The sequence below is a fragment of the Centroberyx affinis genome, unplaced genomic scaffold (assembly GCF_046629955.1).
Source record: "Centroberyx affinis isolate AG114_WGS23_722 - 3 ecotype Tasmania unplaced genomic scaffold, CSIRO-AGI_Caff_v1 ptg006470l_1, whole genome shotgun sequence".
NCBI lineage: Eukaryota > Metazoa > Chordata > Actinopteri > Beryciformes > Berycidae > Centroberyx > Centroberyx affinis.
Window position 1 is genome coordinate 128714 of NW_027283279.1, and position 21933 is coordinate 150646.

The 21933-nt window shown below is 42.3% G+C and overlaps 3 protein-coding genes across 3 annotated transcripts in view; 2 read left to right on the forward strand and 1 right to left on the reverse strand.

Annotated features, from left to right (window-relative positions):
* The window catches only part of adcy6a (adenylate cyclase 6a), a 32196-nt gene extending 18984 nt beyond the window's left edge, over window positions 1-13212 (forward strand). The window contains exons 4-24 of the mRNA XM_071512733.1: window positions 2518-2667; window positions 3902-4023; window positions 4795-4906; window positions 5073-5200; window positions 5339-5497; window positions 5587-5728; window positions 6219-6347; window positions 6486-6514; window positions 6665-6812; window positions 6930-7027; window positions 7177-7264; window positions 7369-7485; window positions 7630-7788; window positions 7997-8172; window positions 8522-8548; window positions 8648-8677; window positions 8788-8920; window positions 9230-9493; window positions 9700-9904; window positions 10027-10151; window positions 10344-13212. Coding sequence (XP_071368834.1) covers window positions 2518-2667; window positions 3902-4023; window positions 4795-4906; window positions 5073-5200; window positions 5339-5497; window positions 5587-5728; window positions 6219-6347; window positions 6486-6514; window positions 6665-6812; window positions 6930-7027; window positions 7177-7264; window positions 7369-7485; window positions 7630-7788; window positions 7997-8172; window positions 8522-8548; window positions 8648-8677; window positions 8788-8920; window positions 9230-9493; window positions 9700-9904; window positions 10027-10151; window positions 10344-10472 — 2670 coding nt within the window. The 3' untranslated portion in view covers window positions 10473-13212. The remainder of the gene's footprint in view (window positions 1-2517; window positions 2668-3901; window positions 4024-4794; window positions 4907-5072; window positions 5201-5338; window positions 5498-5586; window positions 5729-6218; window positions 6348-6485; window positions 6515-6664; window positions 6813-6929; window positions 7028-7176; window positions 7265-7368; window positions 7486-7629; window positions 7789-7996; window positions 8173-8521; window positions 8549-8647; window positions 8678-8787; window positions 8921-9229; window positions 9494-9699; window positions 9905-10026; window positions 10152-10343) is intronic.
* Window positions 13213-15692: 2480 nt separating this feature from the next.
* On the reverse strand, window positions 15693-16983 carry LOC139638652 (sperm microtubule inner protein 11). The gene is made up of 4 exons (XM_071512715.1): window positions 16893-16983; window positions 16034-16210; window positions 15822-15951; window positions 15693-15741 (listed from the first exon to the last, which is right to left on the reverse strand). The coding sequence occupies exons 1-4, from the start codon at window positions 16981-16983 to the stop codon at window positions 15693-15695; spliced, it is 447 nt and encodes a 148-aa protein (XP_071368816.1).
* A 387-nt stretch (window positions 16984-17370) lies between these two features.
* LOC139638656 (polypeptide N-acetylgalactosaminyltransferase 6-like) lies at window positions 17371-21879 on the forward strand. The gene is made up of 11 exons (XM_071512720.1): window positions 17371-17478; window positions 18054-18511; window positions 18615-18787; window positions 19244-19393; window positions 19523-19754; window positions 19872-19989; window positions 20184-20384; window positions 20475-20606; window positions 20693-20794; window positions 20919-21077; window positions 21621-21879. The coding sequence occupies exons 2-11, from the start codon at window positions 18075-18077 to the stop codon at window positions 21732-21734; spliced, it is 1818 nt and encodes a 605-aa protein (XP_071368821.1). The 5' UTR covers window positions 17371-17478; window positions 18054-18074; the 3' UTR covers window positions 21735-21879.
* Window positions 21880-21933: the final 54 nt, after the last annotated feature.

Sequence of the window (21933 nt, forward strand, 5' to 3'; positions counted from 1 at the left end):
AAACAGAGCTGAGCGCTCTGAGCCATCTGCCTAATGTCACTGTGGCCCATATCTGTCCTGCTCTCTCTCTCTCTCTCTCTCTCTCTCTCTCTCGCCCTCCTTGCTCTATACAGCTCACTCACTCGTACCCTTTCTTACTCTGTCATCCTCTCATTGTCTCTCTCCTTCCTCTTCTCTCTCTCCTCGCCACTATTTCCTTCCTATCCTCAACATCTGTCAGTCTTCCATTTTATCTGTGCTGTCCATTATGCTGCTGCTGCTGTTCTATTTTTTACCCCACCCTCTTGTTTGCTCTCTTTTTAAACTCATCTGTCCATTACCCATCTGTTTCTATTCTTGTTTCTGTGATGCTCTGCAAACTCTCTCACCTTGGGTCACCTTTATTCCCTGCTGCCGTTCTCACGCTTCCCGCTTTTTAGTGTCAATATTGCCTGATTCATTTTCACTCATTCACGCCCTTCTGTCAGTCTGCACGCCCCCCTTCACTTGTTTCAGAGACCAATAATAAGTTCGTAGAAAAGATTAATAAATAAAGTTTTAATTAATTTAACCAACTATCTCCAACTTTGGATTCATCTTGATTTAACTGTCCCACTATTCTTCCATATATATTGTTAGTACCATACTGTTAGTGCTGTCCTTTCCTTTGGCATGTTGTGTTGTTTTTAGTGCGTATATTTAAATGTGAATGTACAGTGAGGTACAGTATTGTAATGACATTCAGAGTGACCCTCTGGCCCACTTGTGTTTCCATTTCCATCCAGGAGGTGTCAGGATTCACCTGTGAAATGTTTCTACCTGATTCTGGCTACCTTGGAACAAAAAAAGAAAATCTCTACCTAAATATAATCATTGACGATGAATTTCAGAAAGATAAACAGAGTTCTACAAAAAGGAGATTTGTTTTGGAAGCCAATCTCATCCTATAACATGTAGGGTAAGCTATGGCAAAACCCTGTTTGACCCGAGTCCTACAATTAGATCTGAAACCTTTTCTATGGTATTATTGGTATTTGATACAGGATGTATCATCACTGGGCTTCCTCTTGCTGCGTATTTTAGTGTCCAAAAGTAGCCCTCTGGAGTGAAGAGCTCCACTTTCATGCTGTAAACAAGAGCACATCTTTAAAGGAAATGGCCCCGTGACAGGTCAAGCACCAACAGCATTTCCACGATGCAGTTGGGGACCTTTTCAGGACACTGGGGGATATCCCATAACAGGACATATGAAAACACTGCTGTGCCTGAGCTGATAGCGGGCTAAAAGCATGCTGTAAAATTATTAGGTGGTCAATGGACTGTGCGGAGCAAAGGGGACAGCTGATCCCACAAATAGGATCATTTCCTGCCAGAGGAAATGTTGGAAATTTTGTGTTATTTGTGTGCGTGTGTGTGTGTGTGTGCGTGTGCGTGTGCGTGTGCGTGTGCGTGTGCATGTGCGTGTGTGTGTGCATGTGCATGTGTGTGTGTGATTTTGAGGTATGTGAGAGATCATAGTAGAACCTTGAGAACTTCAGACTTGCAGTTTGACATATCTAATGAATAGGCATGCAAAATAAATAAATTACATAAATACAAAAATAAGTATATAGAAACCACAAAGAAAATTGGCAGGGGAGAATATGCTGCATGTAATTGTTGCTTTTTCATTGGCTGTACATACAACTAAAAGTGTTTCAACTTGATACAGCATTTCAGAATATGTGACTGAATATTTAATGTTTATAACAAGCTTTGGTACAGAAAACCTGGGTTTGGATAAACATGGTTCTGCTGTAAATGCATGCTGTACATCCCATACTTTTCAGTCCATGAATTGATTAAGAACTGAATACATTTCTGTCTTTTAATCACAATGACACAGGGCATACTGCATATTTTCTCAGTCTGTGCTCTTGAAGGAGATAGGGGAAAGAAATGTTGTAGCATACAGGTACAGAGGGAAATGAAATCTGTGTCACCGGCATCATAAATGAATGCTTACAAACTCTGTACTACAAGTTTGTCACCAGTCGTGTTTTTTATGTCCTTTCGGGCAGGCATTTTACGGTAAAGTCAAGCATTGGAGACTTACTGTATTTCTCCACCACAAGTCAAACAGAGGACATTTTACCATGATGTAAGGTTAAACCCACAAAAACGACATCTGGATCCCGGCTTCTTTTCTCTATGGGGAAATGAACAGGGATTTTTACTGCCTCTGCCAGTGCTTGCACATGGAGTTTTTGACTTATGAAACCATTTTGTACCGGATGCAAAAACAGTTACGTAGCGACATGGAAACTAAAATCTCATGTCAAACAGCGTATTTTGACGCTCTTCTGCACTATCGGAGATCTATGCCTTTGTTTTATCCCGCTTCTCTACCTGTTTGCTACTGCACTTAAATCATGATGATGTTTAAACTTACGTTCAGAATTTCCTCCCTACGTGATCTCAAGAGTATCGTCGATATTCTCCTTCCTCTGCCTCATCTCATTCTTCACCACCTCTTGCTCCCGCTCCTCTTCTCTCCAGGTGAGCGCCAACGTCCTGATCTTCCTGTGCACTAACATCATTGGCATCTGCACCCACTACCCTGCCGAGGTTTCCCAGAGACAAGCCTTCCAGGAGACCAGAGGCTACATCCAGGCCAGACTACACCTGCAGAGGGAGAATCAACAACAGGTAGGCCCACACACACACTACTACACCCTACATTCATTCCCTAACCCCTAACTCCTAACCTTAAAAGAAAATTCCACCCTCGGATAATCTGTATTCGAGGGTGGCATGACACTGTCATCAATTTGTGATATTCAATGTATTCCAGGAGTTATTTTGTAGTGAAGTGTTTCAATTTACCTTTTTGTTGTACCCACTTTCCCTCAACCTGCCTCGTCTACTTTTACTTCAGTTAGTGATTTCCTACATTTCCCAGAATGCCTTTTGACAGCCCCCAGTGAACAGGCATGAACATTTTGCATTCATGGCGATAGTGGAGCGAGAGATTTTTCAGTTCTTGTTTTGTCCCGGCAACTATTACACACTCAGCTGTCCCGGTGGTTGATCCCTCTTGGAGTTGGCCCACCCAAGTTTTCTCCCATTTTTTTCCAATAAGGTTTTCTTGGGAGTTTTTCCTTGCATGCATTAAGGGTCTGAGGTTGGCAGGTAGGCTAGAATCTGTATTACATCCTTTTGTTGTGTGATTGATTGTTGGTTAGTTAGATCTAGATAGGCTCACTCTTTGTAAACTCCTTTGAGAAGGGCTATATAAACTGACCTGACCTTGAACTTACTCAAAACACAGCATGTCTTGTGGCTGCATTGCATTCTGGTCTACTGAGGCTGGGGTCGGGGTCGATGTGGAAATCTGTATTTCTGCCTCTTTTACGATGGATTTCTGTATAATTGTTGACCATTGGTGCAAAATGGTGAGTCAGATGGTGAGAGAAAGAAGCCTTTGATTCTGAGGGACTGACACCAAAACCTGACATTTACCGTTGATGATTTAAATAGCATTAAAAATGTTCTGCTATCAAACTCCATTTGTAGCTGTGCTGGAAATATCTTGACGTGAAATACAAAACGTCAAAATGGGCCCAGAAATGCAATGTATGTCACCTAAATCTAGTCTTAATCTAACTTTAACCCTAAACCCAAGTCCTGACCCTAAACTAGACCCTTGAAGAAATGTGGACCAGCCAAAAAAGTCAGCACTCTTCAGGTCTAAAACTCAACCTTGTTTTCATTAGGATAGAAGTACAAGACCACACACAGACACACAGACACAGACACAGACACACACACACACACACACACACACACACACACGCGTGCACACTTGACATATTGCAAATAGAAGATAATATTGCGAATGACACTAGCTGTGTTGTGTTTTTTTGTTTTTTTTGTTTTCCAGGAGCGCCTGTTGCTTTCTGTGTTGCCAAGGCACGTTGCCATGGAGATGAAGGCTGACATCAATGCCAAGAAGGAAGACATGATGTTCCATAAGATCTATATCCAGAAACATGACAATGTCAGGTCAGCTTGGACACTCAGCCACAGCCGCTTCTTTCATGTTTGACGGCACAATATTCGTAAAAACCCATCAACAAAAGAGTATCTTTGTTGGAGGATTACAGCTTTGTTTTGTTGCATAGTAGAGTGAGGTTTCATGTCAGAAACACAGTATCTCTCATCTTTAAGCAGAAAAACACATTTGAAGCTAGAATATTACTTTAACCTATCAAACATATCACACCACATGCATCCTGCCTTGATTCTTCCAGAATATTTTTCACACACACACACACACACTTGCACACAGACACACACACACATGCACACAGAGTCAGAAGAGGGTAGAGTGGTTTGGCAGAGTAGAGGCTAATTAACACTAGTGAGGGAATACTTAATCACCAGCAGCCAAGATAAGATAATCCCCAAAGATGGAGAGCTTCAGCACACATTCAATTACAGCACTGAGCAAACACACTGCACACAGTCCCTCTCTCCCTCTCTCTCTCTCTCACACACACACACACACACACACACACATTACACTAGCACCAATCTCCTTCGTAGGACATTCAGGTCGAAACTTCCCGCCTCTCTCAAGGTCAGTAGCGCTGATAGTACCATAGTACAATATAGTACTGCTGCAGTGTAAAGATGAAAATATAGTATCGCACAGTTGGCCGTACACACCTCTTTCAAATGCTTTACTAAAACGATTTTTGTAGGTATTTGAGAGGTCAGTGTTTTTATGAATCATTATCAGGGATTAATAGTGCTTCTCTCTCTCTTCCTCAGTATCCTGTTTGCAGACATCGAGGGTTTTACCAGCCTGGCCTCTCAGTGCACGGCTCAGGAGCTGGTCATGACGCTCAATGAACTCTTCGCTCGCTTCGACAAGCTGGCGTCGGTAAGCAGCCGCCGCAGCTTCCTGTCTTCCCTCTCTGTATCTTTCCATCTCTTGAGCCATTTTAGTTTCTTCTCGGATACCTTTTGGATACTCAACAACCCCTGTTTCCCTTTCCTCTTTCTTCACAATCTCTCTCTCTGTCTCCCTCTATATCGCCCTTTCTCAGGAGAACCACTGTCTACGTATTAAGATTTTGGGTGATTGTTATTACTGTGTGTCTGGACTGCCTGAACCCCGGGCCGACCACGCCCATTGCTGTGTGGAGATGGGCGTCGACATGATAGAGGCCATCTCGTGAGTAGGAGTCGTGTGTGTTTGTGTGTTTCTTCTGGAATTATGTGTGTGCTTTCCCCAGTTTTCTTTTTGCTTTATTTTGCAAAGTTTTGTCCTGATATAGAGACACTTATCTTCTTCTTCTTTGTGTCTGGGCAGGCTGGTGCGCGAGGTGACAGGCGTCAACGTTAACATGCGTGTGGGCATTCACAGTGGGCGTGTGCACTGCGGGGTGCTGGGACTCAGGAAGTGGCAGTTTGATGTGTGGTCGAATGATGTCACACTGGCCAACCACATGGAGGCAGGAGGCAAAGCAGGGTGAGGGGGAAAGAAGCACGCACTCACACACAGACAAAAAAAATGCACAGGTTTTACACTGAATCCTTGGTTCTTTCCTGTCCTGCTAGGCGGATCCACATCACTAAAGCCACACTGCAGTATCTGAACGGAGACTACGAGGTGGAGCCGGGGTTTGGAGGGGAGAGGAACGCGTACCTGAAGGAGAACAGTATCGAGACCTTCCTGGTCCTCGGCTGCAGCCAGAAACGGGTCAGTGCACAAAAACACACAAGCATAAAAACTATACTGATAAAGACTTCTAGCGTTGGTAACCACTGAATACTTGCCAATATTTCCCTATTGACTCAAGTCTTGAGGCACAAGTCTCAAGTCAAGTCACAAGTCTAAATGTAGATTACCAAGTCAAGTCCAAGTCAAGTCCATGTCATTAATGTCAAGTCTCAAGTCAAGTCTCAAGTCTAAATGTAGAACACCAAGTCAAGTCAGAACAAATCAAGAGTCCAGTAGTAAATTCAATAATTTCATACAAATTCAGAAAACAGAATTTAAATTCAGTCGTCTGGTGGAACAAATCTCATCACTTTCAATCTAAGTCATTTACACAAACACAAGATCTTTTGTCAAGACTTTAGAAACCTTTTCAAGTCATCAAAGTACAAGTCAAAGTGAAGTCCCAAGTCAAGCTGTGTGTTTTATGAGAACAGTGGGTCAAGCCTTCGTGTTTTTCTCCTCTGAGCAGAAAGAGGAGAAGGCGATGATGGCGAAGATGCAGCGGACGAGGGCCAACTCTAACGAGGGTCTGATGCCGCGCTGGGTCCCAGACAGAACCTTCTCCAGGACCAAAGACTCCAAAGTCTTCAGGCAAATGGTGAGATTTCTGATCAGCAACCATGTTCATGGTGACAGTCAGACTGCAGCTTGTCCGTGAGAGTCACATTTTTTTTGTGATAGTTTAAAGACATGCTGTTATGAGTCTTCTGATCGCCACTTTCTTTCTCCTCTTCAGGGGATTGATGAGACCTCCAGTAAAGACAAGTGAGTGTTGGCTATTTCTTTGTTGACGCACACACATATATGAGGACTGATATGCTGCTTTACTGGATTTTGTTGACCCCTTTATGTCTTTGTGTTTCTCTCCTCTTGCTCTCTCTCTCTCTCTCTCTCTCTCTTCCCTTCTTCTTGCAGCCGTGGTGTTCAGGAGGCCATGAACCCGGAGGATGAGGTGGATGAATTTCTGGGGCGAGCCATTGACGCTCGCAGCATTGACCAACTAAGGAAGGATCATGTTAAGAAGTTCCTACTCACCTTTCAGACCTCCAGCTTGGAGAAAAAGGTTGGAACTTAGACTCCTAGTGGTTTTTATAATGCTTTTTTTAGTTTAAAACCACAGCTTAACTGTCTGTCTTGAGACAAGTATCTGACTCTAGCTGTGTCTTTTTTGTTGTTGTAGTATTCAAAGAAGGTGGACGATCGCTTTGGAGGCTATGTCGCCTGTACTCTACTAGTATTCTGCTTCATATCCTTCATACAGATTGTTATCTTTCCACAGTGAGTAATTCGCACATGCACACACTTGCATTCACACAGAAAACAAGATAAATACTGAATCATATAAATCCTCTGTTATGTGTCACAAAGCCTATAAATAACAATGTGTGTAAATGTTTATAATTGTATCTCTATGTTCTTCCTTGCAGCACCCCAGTCATGCTGGGAATCTACATCAGTATCTTCATCATACTCGCCAACATCCTCTTCATCTGTGCCATATACTCTTGCATCAAGGTAGCAGAGCTTGTCAAGCACAAAATCCTTTGCTGATATGTACATGCATTCACTGCATATCTAACTATTAAATCATTTCTCTTTACTCTTCCTCCCTCTTGTAGCTCTTTCCAGCTGCAATGCAGACTGTTTCAAAGAAGATTGTCCAGTCTCGCACCAACAGCACCCTGGTTGGAGTATTTACCATTATCCTCGTCTTCATCTCTGCCTTTGTCAATATGGTACGATTAAACAGATTACGACTCAAAACATACACACACATACTATACACATATACCAGCCAAGCATACTGTAAACCTTGTCCACTTGTATATATTAACATATATATGGTTGTCTATGTGTGTTTGTCTTCACCTGTACTGTAGTTTGCCTGTGACACCAAGAGCTTGAAGAATTGCGTTGCTGAGAAGCTGAACACTTCTGCTGCCCTGGTGACGCCCTGTCTGATCCGCAGCTTGAATGTGTCTGTGGAAGGGGGTCTAGAGATCTGTCCCAGCCGAGGCCCCTCCTGTCCCTTTCCTGAGGTGAGCCTCTGCCCCGGGATCATCGTCTATTACCAGGCTTCTATCTCACCAAATTCCCTGTTTGTCTTCCCTATGCGACTGGTCAAGCCATTTCAAAAAGACTACTAGATGTGATTTCTTTCCCCCCATTTTCCCCCATGTTGCACATTTGTGATCAATCTGAGATGTTACACTGATATTACCTCTCCTGCTCTCCTGTGTGTGTCAGTATTTCAGCTATAGTGTGCTGCTGACGCTGCTGGCCTGCTCAGTGTTCCTGCAGATCAGCAGTATAGGGAAGCTGGTCCTCATGCTGCTCATCCAGCTTACCTTCCTGCTACTGGTGGAGTGGCCACAAGTAGCACTGTTCGACAACGCAGACCTCTTCGTCACCTCCAATGCCCTGTAAGTGCTACAGGCTGCATCCGTATAGGAGAGAGGGAAATAGTTTATTTTATATGTTTAAAATTAGATGGTAAAGAGACATTTTTCTTAACGTGCATTGTTAGTTTTGTAAACATTTGTACATTTGACATGGAATTGTGATGCATTGAGTCTTGAGGTTGCTCTGTGAATAGTGAGTTGATTCAATATTGCTGTTATCAATGATAAAGCGGAAACCTGTCCTGCATTTAACTAGTGATTGACTTGAGTCAAAGCATATCTGAGTCATAAAATACACTTTTATTTTAGTCATACTGCAGAGTTTTGTTATTTTACTATCTGTTCTAAATGCCATTATTTTCCTTTCTAGTGATTTAAATGAAACTACTGCTCAATGGTAAGAATTTAAATTAGTATTTTGTATCAAACCATTTTATTACGTCCCTGCAAATTTTAAAGTGTGTTGAGTATTTGAATTTATGTTTTTACACTACAGGTCCAGTTTCAATGAAACTACAGACCAGTGGTAAGATTACATTCACTGTGACCTTCATCTCCGGATCTATCACACTCATTTGAATTATTTGCACCTCTCAAAATCTGTTTTACCCTAATCTGACCTCCATCGCTTTGCAGCCCATTTGTTGTGACCAAAGTGTCCCTGAGGGTCATGACTCCAGTGATCCTCACAGTCTTTGTCCTGGCACTGTACCTGCACGCCCAGCAGGTTGAATCTACTGCACGCCTCGACTTCCTGTGGAAACTACAGGTATCTACAACGTCCGCTAGAGGGCGCCATCTCACCATGTTGACTACAGGTCTCTCTGTTGTCTAGGCAGATCCTCGTCACACTGTTAAAGAGCCTCAACATTGTCCATCAATAAGAAAACTGATGAGAATACTTGACACTGATATGGATTATTAATCTTTTTGCCTTTATGAGGGCAAATATCTGCAGTCTTTCCTTTATCCTCACCCTACCAGACAGTAAATTATACTCGTATTACACACACATTGAATGTTTGTTGTCAAATGTTTTCCAATGTCCAGATCTTTCTCCCTGTCCTCCCTCTCTCAGGCCACAGAGGAGAAGGAGGAGATGGAGGAGCTGCAGGCCTACAATCGTCGCCTCCTCCATAATATTCTGCCCAAGGATGTGGCTGCCCACTTCTTGGCACGTGAACGGCGGAACGACGAGCTGTACTACCAGTCCTGTGAGTGTGTGGCCGTCATGTTCGCCTCCATCAGCAATTTCTCCGAGTTCTACGTGGAGCTGGAGGCCAACAACGAGGGAGTGGAGTGTCTCCGGCTGCTCAATGAGATAATCGCCGACTTTGACGAGGTAAAGTTTGGGATTGGCGGTATTTGTAAGATCAGTGTGCCGTCAGCATTTTTCATTTGTGTTTCTCTGTATGGTAGTGCAGTTTTTTTATTCGTACTACACCTTATTTGGCCTTTGCTTACAGCTAATTTAAAAAGGATTTATCATAGTTTGGAAATTGCACTTATAAAATGTAACCATGGGCTATTTTTTTATCCGCACCTCAGATCATCAGTGAAGAGAAGTACAGGCAGCTAGAGAAGATCAAGACTATCGGTTCCACCTACATGGCGGCCTCCGGTCTCAACGACTCCACCTACGACAAGGAGGGCCGCTCCCATATTACTGCACTGGCCGACTACGCTATGAGACTGAGGGAACAGATGAAATACATCAATGAGCATTCCTTCAACAACTTCCAGATGAAGATAGGTGAGGGAGAAGTAACTGCTTTTTCTGTTTGACAGCATGTAGAATCCAGCAAAAAAATGACAACTTGTTCAGCTCAAGCTTCAAATGAAAGGAAATAATGTCTGTTATTCTTTTATTTCCAGGTCTGAACATTGGACCAGTGGTAGCAGGGGTTATTGGGGCACGGAAGCCACAATATGATATTTGGGGAAACACAGTCAATGTGGCCAGTCGTATGGACAGCACAGGAGTACCTGACTGCATACAGGTAGGGTTCATTACTTCTTTGCTATGTTGTACCGCTGTAAAACAATGTAGCAATGCTGGAGAATAGTTTTGTTTTTACACTGGATTTATGATAGTTTTTCATTTTCCAAAAAAACCCTTGTGCTCTAACGTTTTACCAGGTAAACAATCCTCCAACAACAGGCAATTTTTCATTCCCCCGTTCTGCCCACAGGTGACTACAGACCTCCACCAGGTGCTTGCAAGCAAAGGGTACGTGCTCGAGTGTCGTGGAGTGGTTAAGGTCAAAGGTAAAGGGGAAATGACAACCTACTTCCTGAATGATGGACCGCCCAACAGTTAGCAGCCGTCACAGCAGCAGTTGTTGGGAAGATCCCCACTGCAAGGACACAGCACCACTGAGCGAGGACTCACGTTGTGAGATAATGGCTAATAACTAGCAATGCCATCACTTGAATTCCAAGCAACGAGGAAAAGACTTTGAGACTTTACGACTTCAGAAGGAAAGTGTTCTTGATGAGAGGAAAATGTTCTTGTTTGACAGCCATTTTGGCCCACATACACATTGAAGGACAAGTGTTTTTCTCATGTCTAGCCTCTCTCTCAGGCTTCTTGAAAGATGCAAAGTCTGTTTATTTAAAACAACGCCTTTTAGCCTGTGTCAAAAGAAGATAAACGCTGTACATAAGGCTACTTTTTATTTTACTTTATTTTGTGTGTTTTTTTTTCAGACATTTTTATTTCACAGGAATTATGAACAGGTACTCATATTTTGTTTCTGGATTAATTATTTATTTCAATCTTGATGTTTTGTGCAAAAGGTCCTTTATGAAAAGTGTGAATACATACGTGCACAAATATCCAGTTTATTACACGTTTATAAGTGTGTATGTACATGCATATTTGTGTGTGTATGAATATATGTATAAATTGAGGAGGAAAATATTGACCAAAGACTAAAGTATTTACTAAAAACAAGGCAAGACATGTCTGATATGTTCTCGCTAAAGTCAGCAATGATCTGTTGGCAGTAGGCCGACCCTCAGTCTCTTTGCCCCACTGCTGGCAGCAAAGACTGCTCCATTGTTTTCATAAAATATGTACAATTACTTTCATTTTGTCTATCATTCAGTCAGCTGATCAGAGCTGATTCCATCAACTATCTCTAGAAGATGATGATGCCCTCAACCTCTAGACGAAATTACTAAAGAGTGGTATTGGAAATCTGTATTTTTATCGCAACTCTTGGAGGAGTAGAAGTAGCTCCACCTAGGATTAGGATCCTCTTCATCCTCATTCCATGTCAGATTGGTTCCTTAGAGCTTGAGCAGCCAATAGACAGCTGGTTTCAGCCATAACAGTATATTGTCATTAACTGCTCCTTCCCTTTCAAAGAAGTATTTTTGGTGCAAATGGAAATGAAGGAACTTAGATCAACAAGACGTTCCAGAGCCATCAGGGGGAAACCTTTGGATTTGAACGCAGCGGTACCACACAGCTTGATTCTTCTATGAAGAAGAAGAGGAAATAGACGAAGGAGAGAAATATATGATATATCGATTTTGACTGAATACTGTGCTTTGTAATCCTGAAGGGGCATAACTATTTTCACTGTGAGGTTTTTATGATACAACAAAACTGCTTTCTTGCCAAACATAACCGCTCTGAAGCATGTCTGATTGTGGTATCTTGTTTTCATTTTTGTTTGTTTTAACGTTGGGTATTTTGTATCACTTCTGTATCCATCATTTGTATATTCTTAATGTTGTTATTATTATGATGATTCTGATTAATTATTATGCTTATTATGATGATTCCATTCCAATGAAAAGGATCAAAGACCAGCACGCTTTCTTGTAAAATGCCAGATGTAAAGCTCAAGCTCACTGGTACCAACTGATCAACTGCAGCCAACCTATTCTGCTGTTAAATCCTAATGTACAATACAGTATTTCGACTGGCGATAGACAGGATCATGTATAGTAATAACCATTAGCTGCCTTTGCAGCAGAACCCAAGTGGTGTATGCTCACAAAAGCATAGCAGTAAACACACACATATACAGATGATTCACTGTACTTTTTTTTTATTTATGCCACTACTGCAGTATTGTAAATCTCAGCCAGGCTTTAAGGTGACCTCTCCCTTCCACGCCTTAAACCTCATAACAAATGGCAGTACATAATCACAACTCTGGTATTACACTATGTAGTGAAGAGGACAAGGCAGAATTAGTACAGATATTTGTTTTGTTGTCCCCCCCCCCCCCCCCAATCAGTCTTTCAGTGAAACTGGAAGTACTTGTTGCTGAGTTTGATTGCCTTAAGTTAATATAAAACAAATCATAGGAGAACACTGAACAGGAATTGTGCCTGCTTACCCGATCTGGACTGATGATGTATGGAGGGAGAGAAAGGGATGAGGGCTTGTCAAATATAATTTTCAGTAAACATGCACATCATTACAGTGATCTCGGTTTGTCCAACACGTTTAAAGGAGTATCCGTAACTCCACTATTCTTAATTTAAATTGAAGAATCAGCCCTGACTTAGCTCTTCCGCCACTCTCAACAATGGCACCCAACAGTTGATCATGTTTGTACCAAAGCCAGCTCATGCAGCCTTGTGCTATTGGTTCCTCCTGTGCAATGATATTTGGCCTCGGGCATAGTGGGAGCACCAGAGAACAGTAAAGTTTGGAGATCACAAACTATCAAGTGAACTGTGACCAATGAAGAGTGATTCATATAAGGAAAGAATTTATAGAATGGACATGAGTTTATTAAAATGTGCATTGTATGTATTCTATTTCTATTGGCTGTCCATAGACTTGTGTTGATTGTTAACTCTTGGGATGTTTTCGGGGAACAGGAGAGGGGAGGAAGGTCGTCCCCATACTACTGAAACAGTGTTTTGCTCAGGCCTGATGAATCCTTCCGTATTTGTTTTGTTTTGTTTGTATTTTCCCTGAGTTGAAGGAGTCGAAAGGGGATTGTTTTGCAGAGGTGAAGGACAAGAAGAGTTGAGGACTATGACAAAGAGAAAAATAACATTTCCCCTTGAAGAAAAAGAATAAAAAAAATCAATGGCTGTTTTGTGTGGTAATATAATTGCTAATCTTATGGTTCTGAATGTGTTTCAAATATGTATTGCCAGCTGCTGATAGCACCAGTGGCCTGTCATATATTTAGTTTAATTATGTAACAACCTCATACATACAGTAATGCAAAGTATTTTTCCATCCCCTTACAGTACTAGCAAGGAGCTTCAGTGTTTAATGTATACATGCTTTACAGCTACAGCTAGATCCTCTGAATTTTTAAAAGCGTCCATTGAGATTGCCGTGTGTGCTGACTGACTTGCTCAATGACCTTGTAACTGGAAACAACATCCCTGCTTTGGAAGTGGGTAGAGTGTCTCTCGCTCAGACCGCTACATGCACACAGGGAGTCACTGAACTCATGGAAATAGATCCATAAATGGAAGCACAAATAAAATGTATCAGAGACAAAGGTATTTGAAACGCTACTGTAATTGGAATAGGCAGTTTAGCACTTTAGCCAATAATCAAACAATAAACATAAAAACAAGAGATGATTCCCCACTGACCAAAGGGGGATTTTGTTGTGAAAATAACAGAAAACAGTAAGATAAAGCCTGGCTCCCAACTTACTGGTCTACCAAAAAAAAACAGTTTTAGGACAGGAAGCCCTTTGTCTCTGGTGAGCTCCATTAAATAAGCTCAACTAGCTCCAGGTGTGCATTGCCTCCTGTTTGACCTGCATGTATCACTCCCAGTAGGTACCGGACAGAGCCAACGGGCGGGACGGTCACAGATATCCACCACAACAGAAGGTACCGAGCACTGCCAGTCCAGATGCCACTGGCCTCACCAGTTTTGACGAAGCTGGGACTCAGCTTGCTTAGCTGCACCCTGTCCCCTCCCCTTCCCCTCACTTCTGTTTCCCCCAGGGAGACTTTAGGATCCCTCAGTTCCTTGTACTGCAGCACTTTTCTTGTACAGGTGACCATGGACTCCTCATGCAGGCTGCTGATGGGGAGCTTGGACAGTTATTACGTTCATGGTCATCCATGAAGGCTCTGACAGGGGGCTTTCAGCTGCTACAGAGGGACACTCCACTTCAGACTTGATCATGGCGTCCAATAATGATCCGTTTTTTTTCAGCTGACGCCCTTCACATACAGATGTCACTGAGGTGGCTCTTTTGTAACAGTCCAGAATGAGATCCATCATGTCTACCGGGTTATGGTACCAGTCTAACCTTTTTCCACCAGATTAAGAGGTTCGCACCAGTAGGCATAGGTGAGGTCCAGCCACAGAACAGCCAGGTCTCCTTTGCTGCTCCACAACTCGTAGAGAAGTTTGAGGCCCCTGTTGTCCATCAAGTAGGACAGTCCTCATGGTCCAGGGGCTGAGCTCACTCTGGCAGCTTTATTAACCTCCTGGACAACTCTCTTGCATATATGGATTCAGGCTAAATGTGTAACTAATAAAAGTAGTGCACAATTAATTGGATTTATACTTTATTGGCATGAATATAAAAAATATGTGCTCTACATTGAGTCTTCTCTTTTCTCTTTTCCCTCTTTTTGCACACGGCCTGGTATACTAACAAAAAACGTATACTGTATATTCCATATTAAACTACTGACAACGAAAATGCTATTCAATACGGAACTAAGCTACTGTTGCTACTATTGAGACTTATTACTCAGATATTGGGCATCATTCACAAAACATTTCTTCATTTTTTCTGACACTTTTTAAAAATAATAACAATTTCCAATGGTGTCTTTTTACTAAAAGCGGCTATAACCACATCAGAAGTGATATTCATAGTTAAAAAAAAACACACACACACAAAAATTCTGAGCTGAGAAATACTGAACACTAAATTTGGTTGAAATTGTTTTTAACAATACATTAACAAATCGCGTTTGTATAATGAAATGACAGATGAAGACCAAGACCTCCTCCAAAATTCAGAAGTAGGCATTATTATTATTTCATACCTCTAGGGGACAGTAAAATCTCACAGTGTCTACAGTACTGTAAAGCAGTGCGTCTCAACCCGCGGGCCTGGGCCCCTAGGGAGGTCGCAAGATTATTTATGGCATATGTAATATACAAATGTATTATTTTGTTTTAAATCTTTGTGATAAATGCTTTTTTTCCTTGTGCAATGAAGATTGTTTGTAACCATCTAGTCTTCTTCCAAGTTCAGAAGCACTGTTCTGGAAACTTAAGTTACTTACTCATAGCTCAAAAAAGTATTATTTTATTGTAAATATTACCTATAAAACTGGTATCAAAACAGGTGCATTGGTTTATGCAAGAAAAATCATTCACCTGAACTGATGAAAGAAGCAACAAAATGAAGCATGGAAAATCTCCAAAAGTGACTCTGCTATCAGTTTAATCCAGGGAGTTTACATCACAACTGCTGCTGGTGGTGTGTGTGAATGTGTGTGTGTGTGTGTGTGTGTGTGCATGTGCGTGTGTCTCCTTCTGAAACTGAGTGAAAAAACCCTGGAGTGGGTTTTTAGAACAGGCTGAACTCCCGGTCCGTCATTGACATTTCTTTTACAAACCTGTGAAAGTAACAAGTACACGACAATCACAAAGATCTATATAAAAAAGCTGAAAAATCAGATTTGGATATTTTACCCACTTGGTCATCTCACTGTTCTTCCGGGGAAATCGTTCGATTTGCGCCCATGATTCAGGACACTTTTCCTTGGATAACAGCCATCCATACTGCTGGCTGTCCGTCACAGGCATCAAGTACAGCTGGTTAGGAGCTGGAGAAGAGAGAAAATCAAGAGTTTCATTCATTTTTTGTCATAACTTTTTCTTTCTTTCTTTTTCTTTTACTGTACTCACATCTGGGTGTCTGAACCCGTTTGACCATCTCTTTGTATCGCTCCTGGCTCCCATGATGGATGTCACTGCTGTGGGGAGGAGGCTGGCTGTAAACACTGCACATGTCTGTGCATCTGAGGGGGCCCTGTGGTACTTGAAGAGGCGGGGGCAACCCTGATCTGGAATTACTCCCACCATCTGTGAGGAGACATGTTACTGCATGCTGATCATTACTCGTATTACATTGTTACTCCCAGTAGAGATGCTGCTCAGAGACTCTCATGAATATCATGCAGTAAGTCAGGGCTTGCCAAACTTATCCTCAAATAGATTTGACCATGGACCCCCATTGCATTTAATTTCAAGATTTTATTCCAAGGATTTTTGTTGTTACATATGACTAGTCACAAAATAAGGACTAGTCTACATAACGGTCTATAATGTAGGTAGGGAAGTGGTAGTAGGAACAGTGAAACCTGTGAATAAAACAGTCGTCCTTATACATTTTAACTTCAGGGGAATTAAATAATGGTGAAATTAAACTCTTTCTCGTTTTGCTAGGGACCCATGGGAGCCCCTCAGGGACACCTAGCGTTAAGTTAACTGCAAGCTAACGTTACTGGCTAACATTAGCTAACGTTACCCCGTTTAGTATCATCTTATTCAAGACGTAACGTAAAGCATGAGTAATAGAAGTGTAACGTTAGTATACCATTTTTGTTATTTCCTACAGACTTGTAAATGAGTATTTATTGTAATCTGTAAGCAGGTTAAGAGGTCTGTTTTTCCTATGGTTGTTCCCCTCTGGTTGCACAGTAAACGTTAGAAGCAAAATAATTAAGGCAAGCAACTGACCCAAACAAAAGCCATCTCCTCTTACCCTGGGCGTGAGGCGATCCTCTTGGATTCACTATCATTTTATCCCCAATGGGGTTTTGATAGCCTAAATTTGTTATCCCGAAGAATGCCATTTGGCACAGTCTGCCTCGACACTGTGAAGCTGTGCAAGGCTGAAAAAAGTGGACAGGGCACCCTAGCCTGTAAATAAATCACAACTTTTGGGTTTAGACGGAACCATGGCAACAAGCTCCGCCCACCAGAGGAGTGCGGGTTCCAGACCGGAGGAGCCCGACCTGATCTTGGGTCAGTTGGTATAGCTATGTAAAGTGGAGACACGCTGAACCCACATCAAAAAGTAAACACTGAGATTAAACAATTCACAATAAATATTTTGCCAGGGGACAGAAACATGTATCTTCGTATAAAAGCATTAGACTGACTTCAGTGTTCAATGTTTCATTATTATGCTGCCTTCCTGTGGTTATCTTGGTCAGCACGCCTACCTGTCTATTGTAAGCACGAAGCAAAGCACCTGTGAGCAGAATATCCCTCACACACCTTACAGTACACAAACTGGAAGACGGATGACTGGAAAGACAAGAAAGGTGGAATGAAACTACACGACTGTAAGTATGATTTCAAGTGAGATTTTATTTTCATGTATTTCTTTTATTTTCAAAAACTAGGCCAGTTAATTTTAAATATTAGAGACAGTATTAAACCAGACAACGTGTCTTTTACTATCTACTTCAGCACTATGTATATACAGTATTGATACAGTATTGATAGTGTGTAATGTGTCTTAAACTGTTTATTTTGTACAAAGCCATTTCATTTTCTACTGTTAAACTGTGGGCATATTGTATGTGTGGATTGTTTAATTCTCTGTCATTTTGCTAGCTCATTTATACTTTCAACCAGTAGCCTCTGTGAGAGAGCTTGTCCAGGTGTCATAAATGAAGACATATTTACATAATAACACAGTGAAACTTGAATGTGGTCTGTCTCGTAGACCTCTTTCATGGTGAGTTGATCACAGATGGCAACTGTGAAATGGAGTAAAAAAAAATATTTTGGCTGATTAACAGTGTCCAATAAGTGAATAAAAATATAGTAGCCTATTTGTGATGTGAGGTGTTGGTATCTTTTCTGATACTGTTCAGTGCAGTTGGAGCAATCAGTCATTTTATCTTCATTTTAGGGCTTCCTTCACTCTGGAGCCATGCGTTTTTTTCCCCGCCGACTTCACGTAAAACTGGCCCTTCTGGCGAGCTTTCTGGTTCTACGACTTGTGATGCAATATAACATGGAGAGCACAACATTGCCCCAGGTCAGGGATTTGGCAGACAAACAGCTCCCTGTGACAGGTGTCCAGCTCGGTGCCCTTCCGCCCGGTCCTTCACCCCCTCAGACAGTCTTCACAGATCCCCGCTGTCCGCCTGGCTTCTACAGCAAAGAGGAGCTTGGGCCCCATCTGGAGAGGCCTCCCCAAAACCCCCAGGCACCAGGCGCCAACGGTGAACCCTTTCTGTTAGGCCTGATGACATCTGTAGAACTTCAAGAAATACAAGATGGGGTGAAGAAGAACCAATTCAACCAGTTTGCCAGTGACCGCATCTCCCTGCACCGTAGCCTGGGGAATGACACACGGCACCCAGAGTGAGTATAAGCTCAGTTTACCTCAAGAAAAAGTGATTGTGAAGAAGAGAACTTTGTCTTTTTTCTCACATCTGACACCTAACTTCCGGTTTGGCTCTGGCAGTTGCGTGGAGCAGAGGTTTCGGCGCTGCCCCGGTCTCCCCACCACCAGTGTGATTATAGTGTTTCATAACGAGGCCTGGTCCGCTCTGCTGAGGACGGTCTACAGCGTCTTGCACACAGCTCCTGCAGCCCTGCTCACTGAGATCCTCCTGGTGGATGATGCCAGCACAGACGGTGTGCATACAGGACTTGTGCTGCATGTGTTGAGATGGATGCAAACGTATAGGCTCACATACATCTGCTCACACATCCTTGATTCCCTAAAAATCCCTAAAAATAGGTAGATTTTAGTAGCCGAGTTTAAAACACAGGGTTACGATGACGTGCTCTGATAATACTTTTACAAATAAACAAAATAATATGCAAAGCTGCACTACAGAAATAGCCTCTCCTGGAGTTTTGACTTGGTCTTTCTGTATTTGCATGGATGTCTGATATGCGTATTTGCACAATGGAGCACAGTTGTTACTATAAAGCTATTGTCATCCACTTCTACAGTGGCACAGTGACATAACTTCTAACGTAACTATAACGTGAATCTACTTCTACTTCAATAACTTGACTGATTTCAGTATTTTTGTTCCTTTCCTCTTATTTACTATTTATTTTCTTGTTGACTTCTCTTCCTAGATCACCTGAAGACCCGTCTGGATAAGTATGTGCAGCAGCTGAAGATAGTGCGTGTGTTACGACAGAGGGAGAGGAAGGGCTTGATCACAGCCAGACTGCTGGGGGCCCAGGCCGCACGAGAAGAGACCCTCACCTTCCTGGACTCCCACTGTACGCATCCCACAATGCAATGCTTTCCATCATCTTCATGCTGGATTCAGTTGGTTCTCTGTTTTTTTTTTTATCAGCTTGGATCAAATGCAAAATCAAAACTCATCTACTTTCTGCATCCCTGGTTAGGTGAGTGCTTCCATGGATGGCTGGAGCCTCTTCTGGCTCGGATAGTGGAGCAGCCTACTGCTGTGGTGAGCCCTAAACTCGTTATAATTGACCAACACAACTTCAGGTTCAGTAAGCCCGCTGCTAAACCCCATCATAGCCATGGAAAGTTTGACTGGACCCTCACTTTTGGATGGGAGACCATCCCAGAAAAGGAGAAGAAGCGAAGGAGGAAAGAGACGTATCCTATCAGGTACTATAGTCAGGTACACACACACACACACACACACACACGCACACACACTATTATACACACACATTATATCAGTTATAGTCACTAATAGTAACTGATTTGTGACTGTTTCTGTAGAACTCCTGCCTTTGCTGGTGGGCTCTTTTCCATATCCAAATCTTACTTTGAGCACATTGGGACTTATGATGACCAGATGGAGTTCTGGGGAGGTGAAAATGTGGAAATGTCCCTCAGGGTAAGTACAGTCTTCTCCTATAAGGAAATAATAGCTTCCCTTTGCTGGTTGCAGACAAACAGCATTCCTTGGTTCATTCTGCTCCTTTGCTTTATTTTATTTTCTGCTGGACCACTATATTCCAAAGCTTGGATCGTAAGAAATTAGTCTTGAGAAATGAATGAGCTCTGACTCGTGTTGTGTGTGCTCTCCAGGTTTGGCAATGCGGGGGTCAGCTGGAGATTATTCCTTGTTCTGTAGTGGGACACATTTTCCGCACGCAGAGCCCGCACACCTACCCAAAGGGCAGACATGTGATCACCCGCAACCTGGTCCGCCTGGCTGAGGTCTGGATGGACGAATACAAATGGATCTACTATCGTATGAACAAAAATGCTGCTACCATTGCCAAGGAGGTATTTGTACAAGCGGGGAAGCTAGTCATATCGCACAAGTTGATACGTGACCTACTCCTAGTTCCTTTTCTTTTGTCGTTTTCTTCTCAGAATACATTTGGGGATATTTCTGAACGTCTTAAACTCAAGGAGAGGCTAAATTGCAAAAACTTCAGTTGGTACCTGAACAACGTTTACCCAGAGGCCTATGTGCCTGAGCCCAGTCCTGCCATGTTTGGAGCGGTAATCTTGCTTTTATTTTATTAACATTCAGTCATCTTTCATATGATATTACATAATACTTAAGAAATACTCTTTTTTTTCTGCAGTTGATGAACTCTGGTTCAAATAAGTGCCTGGGTGTGGAGAAGGGAAAAAAGGGAGGGGAGCTGGTGAAAATGCACACTTGTCACTACATGGGTGGAGCACAGGTACTAACTTCTATTAGACCAACAGAGGAAACTACAATGCAGTTTTAAAGTTTATAGTGTGATAGCAATGAGATCGGGGATTATTTTTACTTACTCTAAACATATTTGTCTGTGTGACTTTTAGTATTTTGAGTACACATCCCAGAAGGAGCTGCGGCATAACGTCCACGCACAGTTGTGTTTGCATGCAAACCCTGGAGCCATCCTGGTGTCTGTTGAACTGTGTCGCTTTAAGGGCAAAAGAACTGCAGCCGCTCCTCAGCAAGTGTGGCACCTCACGCCAGTAAGTATTTCTAAACTGTAACTTGGGCAACTGGTATGACCACATTGTCCGTGCATGGGCAGGTCAACAACCCAGAGAAAAGCCATTCTAAAATTTCCTGTTCCTCATCCTTGTCCTACTTCCCTAAGTTTGTTCCAGTTTCTCAACTGTTGCACAGTTTTGAACGCTCTGAAGCAATGATTCTCAACATTTTTCTATATCAAGGACCTCTAATTTAGTCCACATTAGAGCCACAGACCCCCATTTGATGAGATTTTGTCTTTCAGACCCAAATTTGACAATATTTTTATTGTTAGATATGATTTTGTCCAGAATTCCAAGACTACCTACATTTTAGGTAGAGACAGTGAAGCTATAGTAATTATTCTACATTCTCTAATTGTGTTAACTTCTTGTAAATTAAATAATGCTGAAGTTGCTGGGACCCCCTGGAACCCCCTAAAGGACCCCTGGTGGTCCCTGGATCCCACGTTGAGAACCGCTGCTCTAAAGCACACTAAAATATATTATAGTTTCCATCGGCTTGTTTTGTGTTGTTTACAGGGCTCCCGTCTGAAGAACCCAATGTCAGGCAAATGTTTGACAGTACTGCGAAATACAGTGCTGATGACTGCCTGTGAATCCACAGATCTCAGGCAGCACTGGGTCTTCGTCTGACTCGGCTGCACACACACACACACACACACACACACACACACACACACACACACACACACACACAGAGCTGTCCTTATGTTTATTAAAAAGTGTTTGTTGACATATTTGCACATTTGCACTAATGTTTTGGATTCTTGATATTAAAAATGCTACAAAAACTGAAAGTCTCTGAAGAATTTGTTGCAGTTGCGACCAAGAG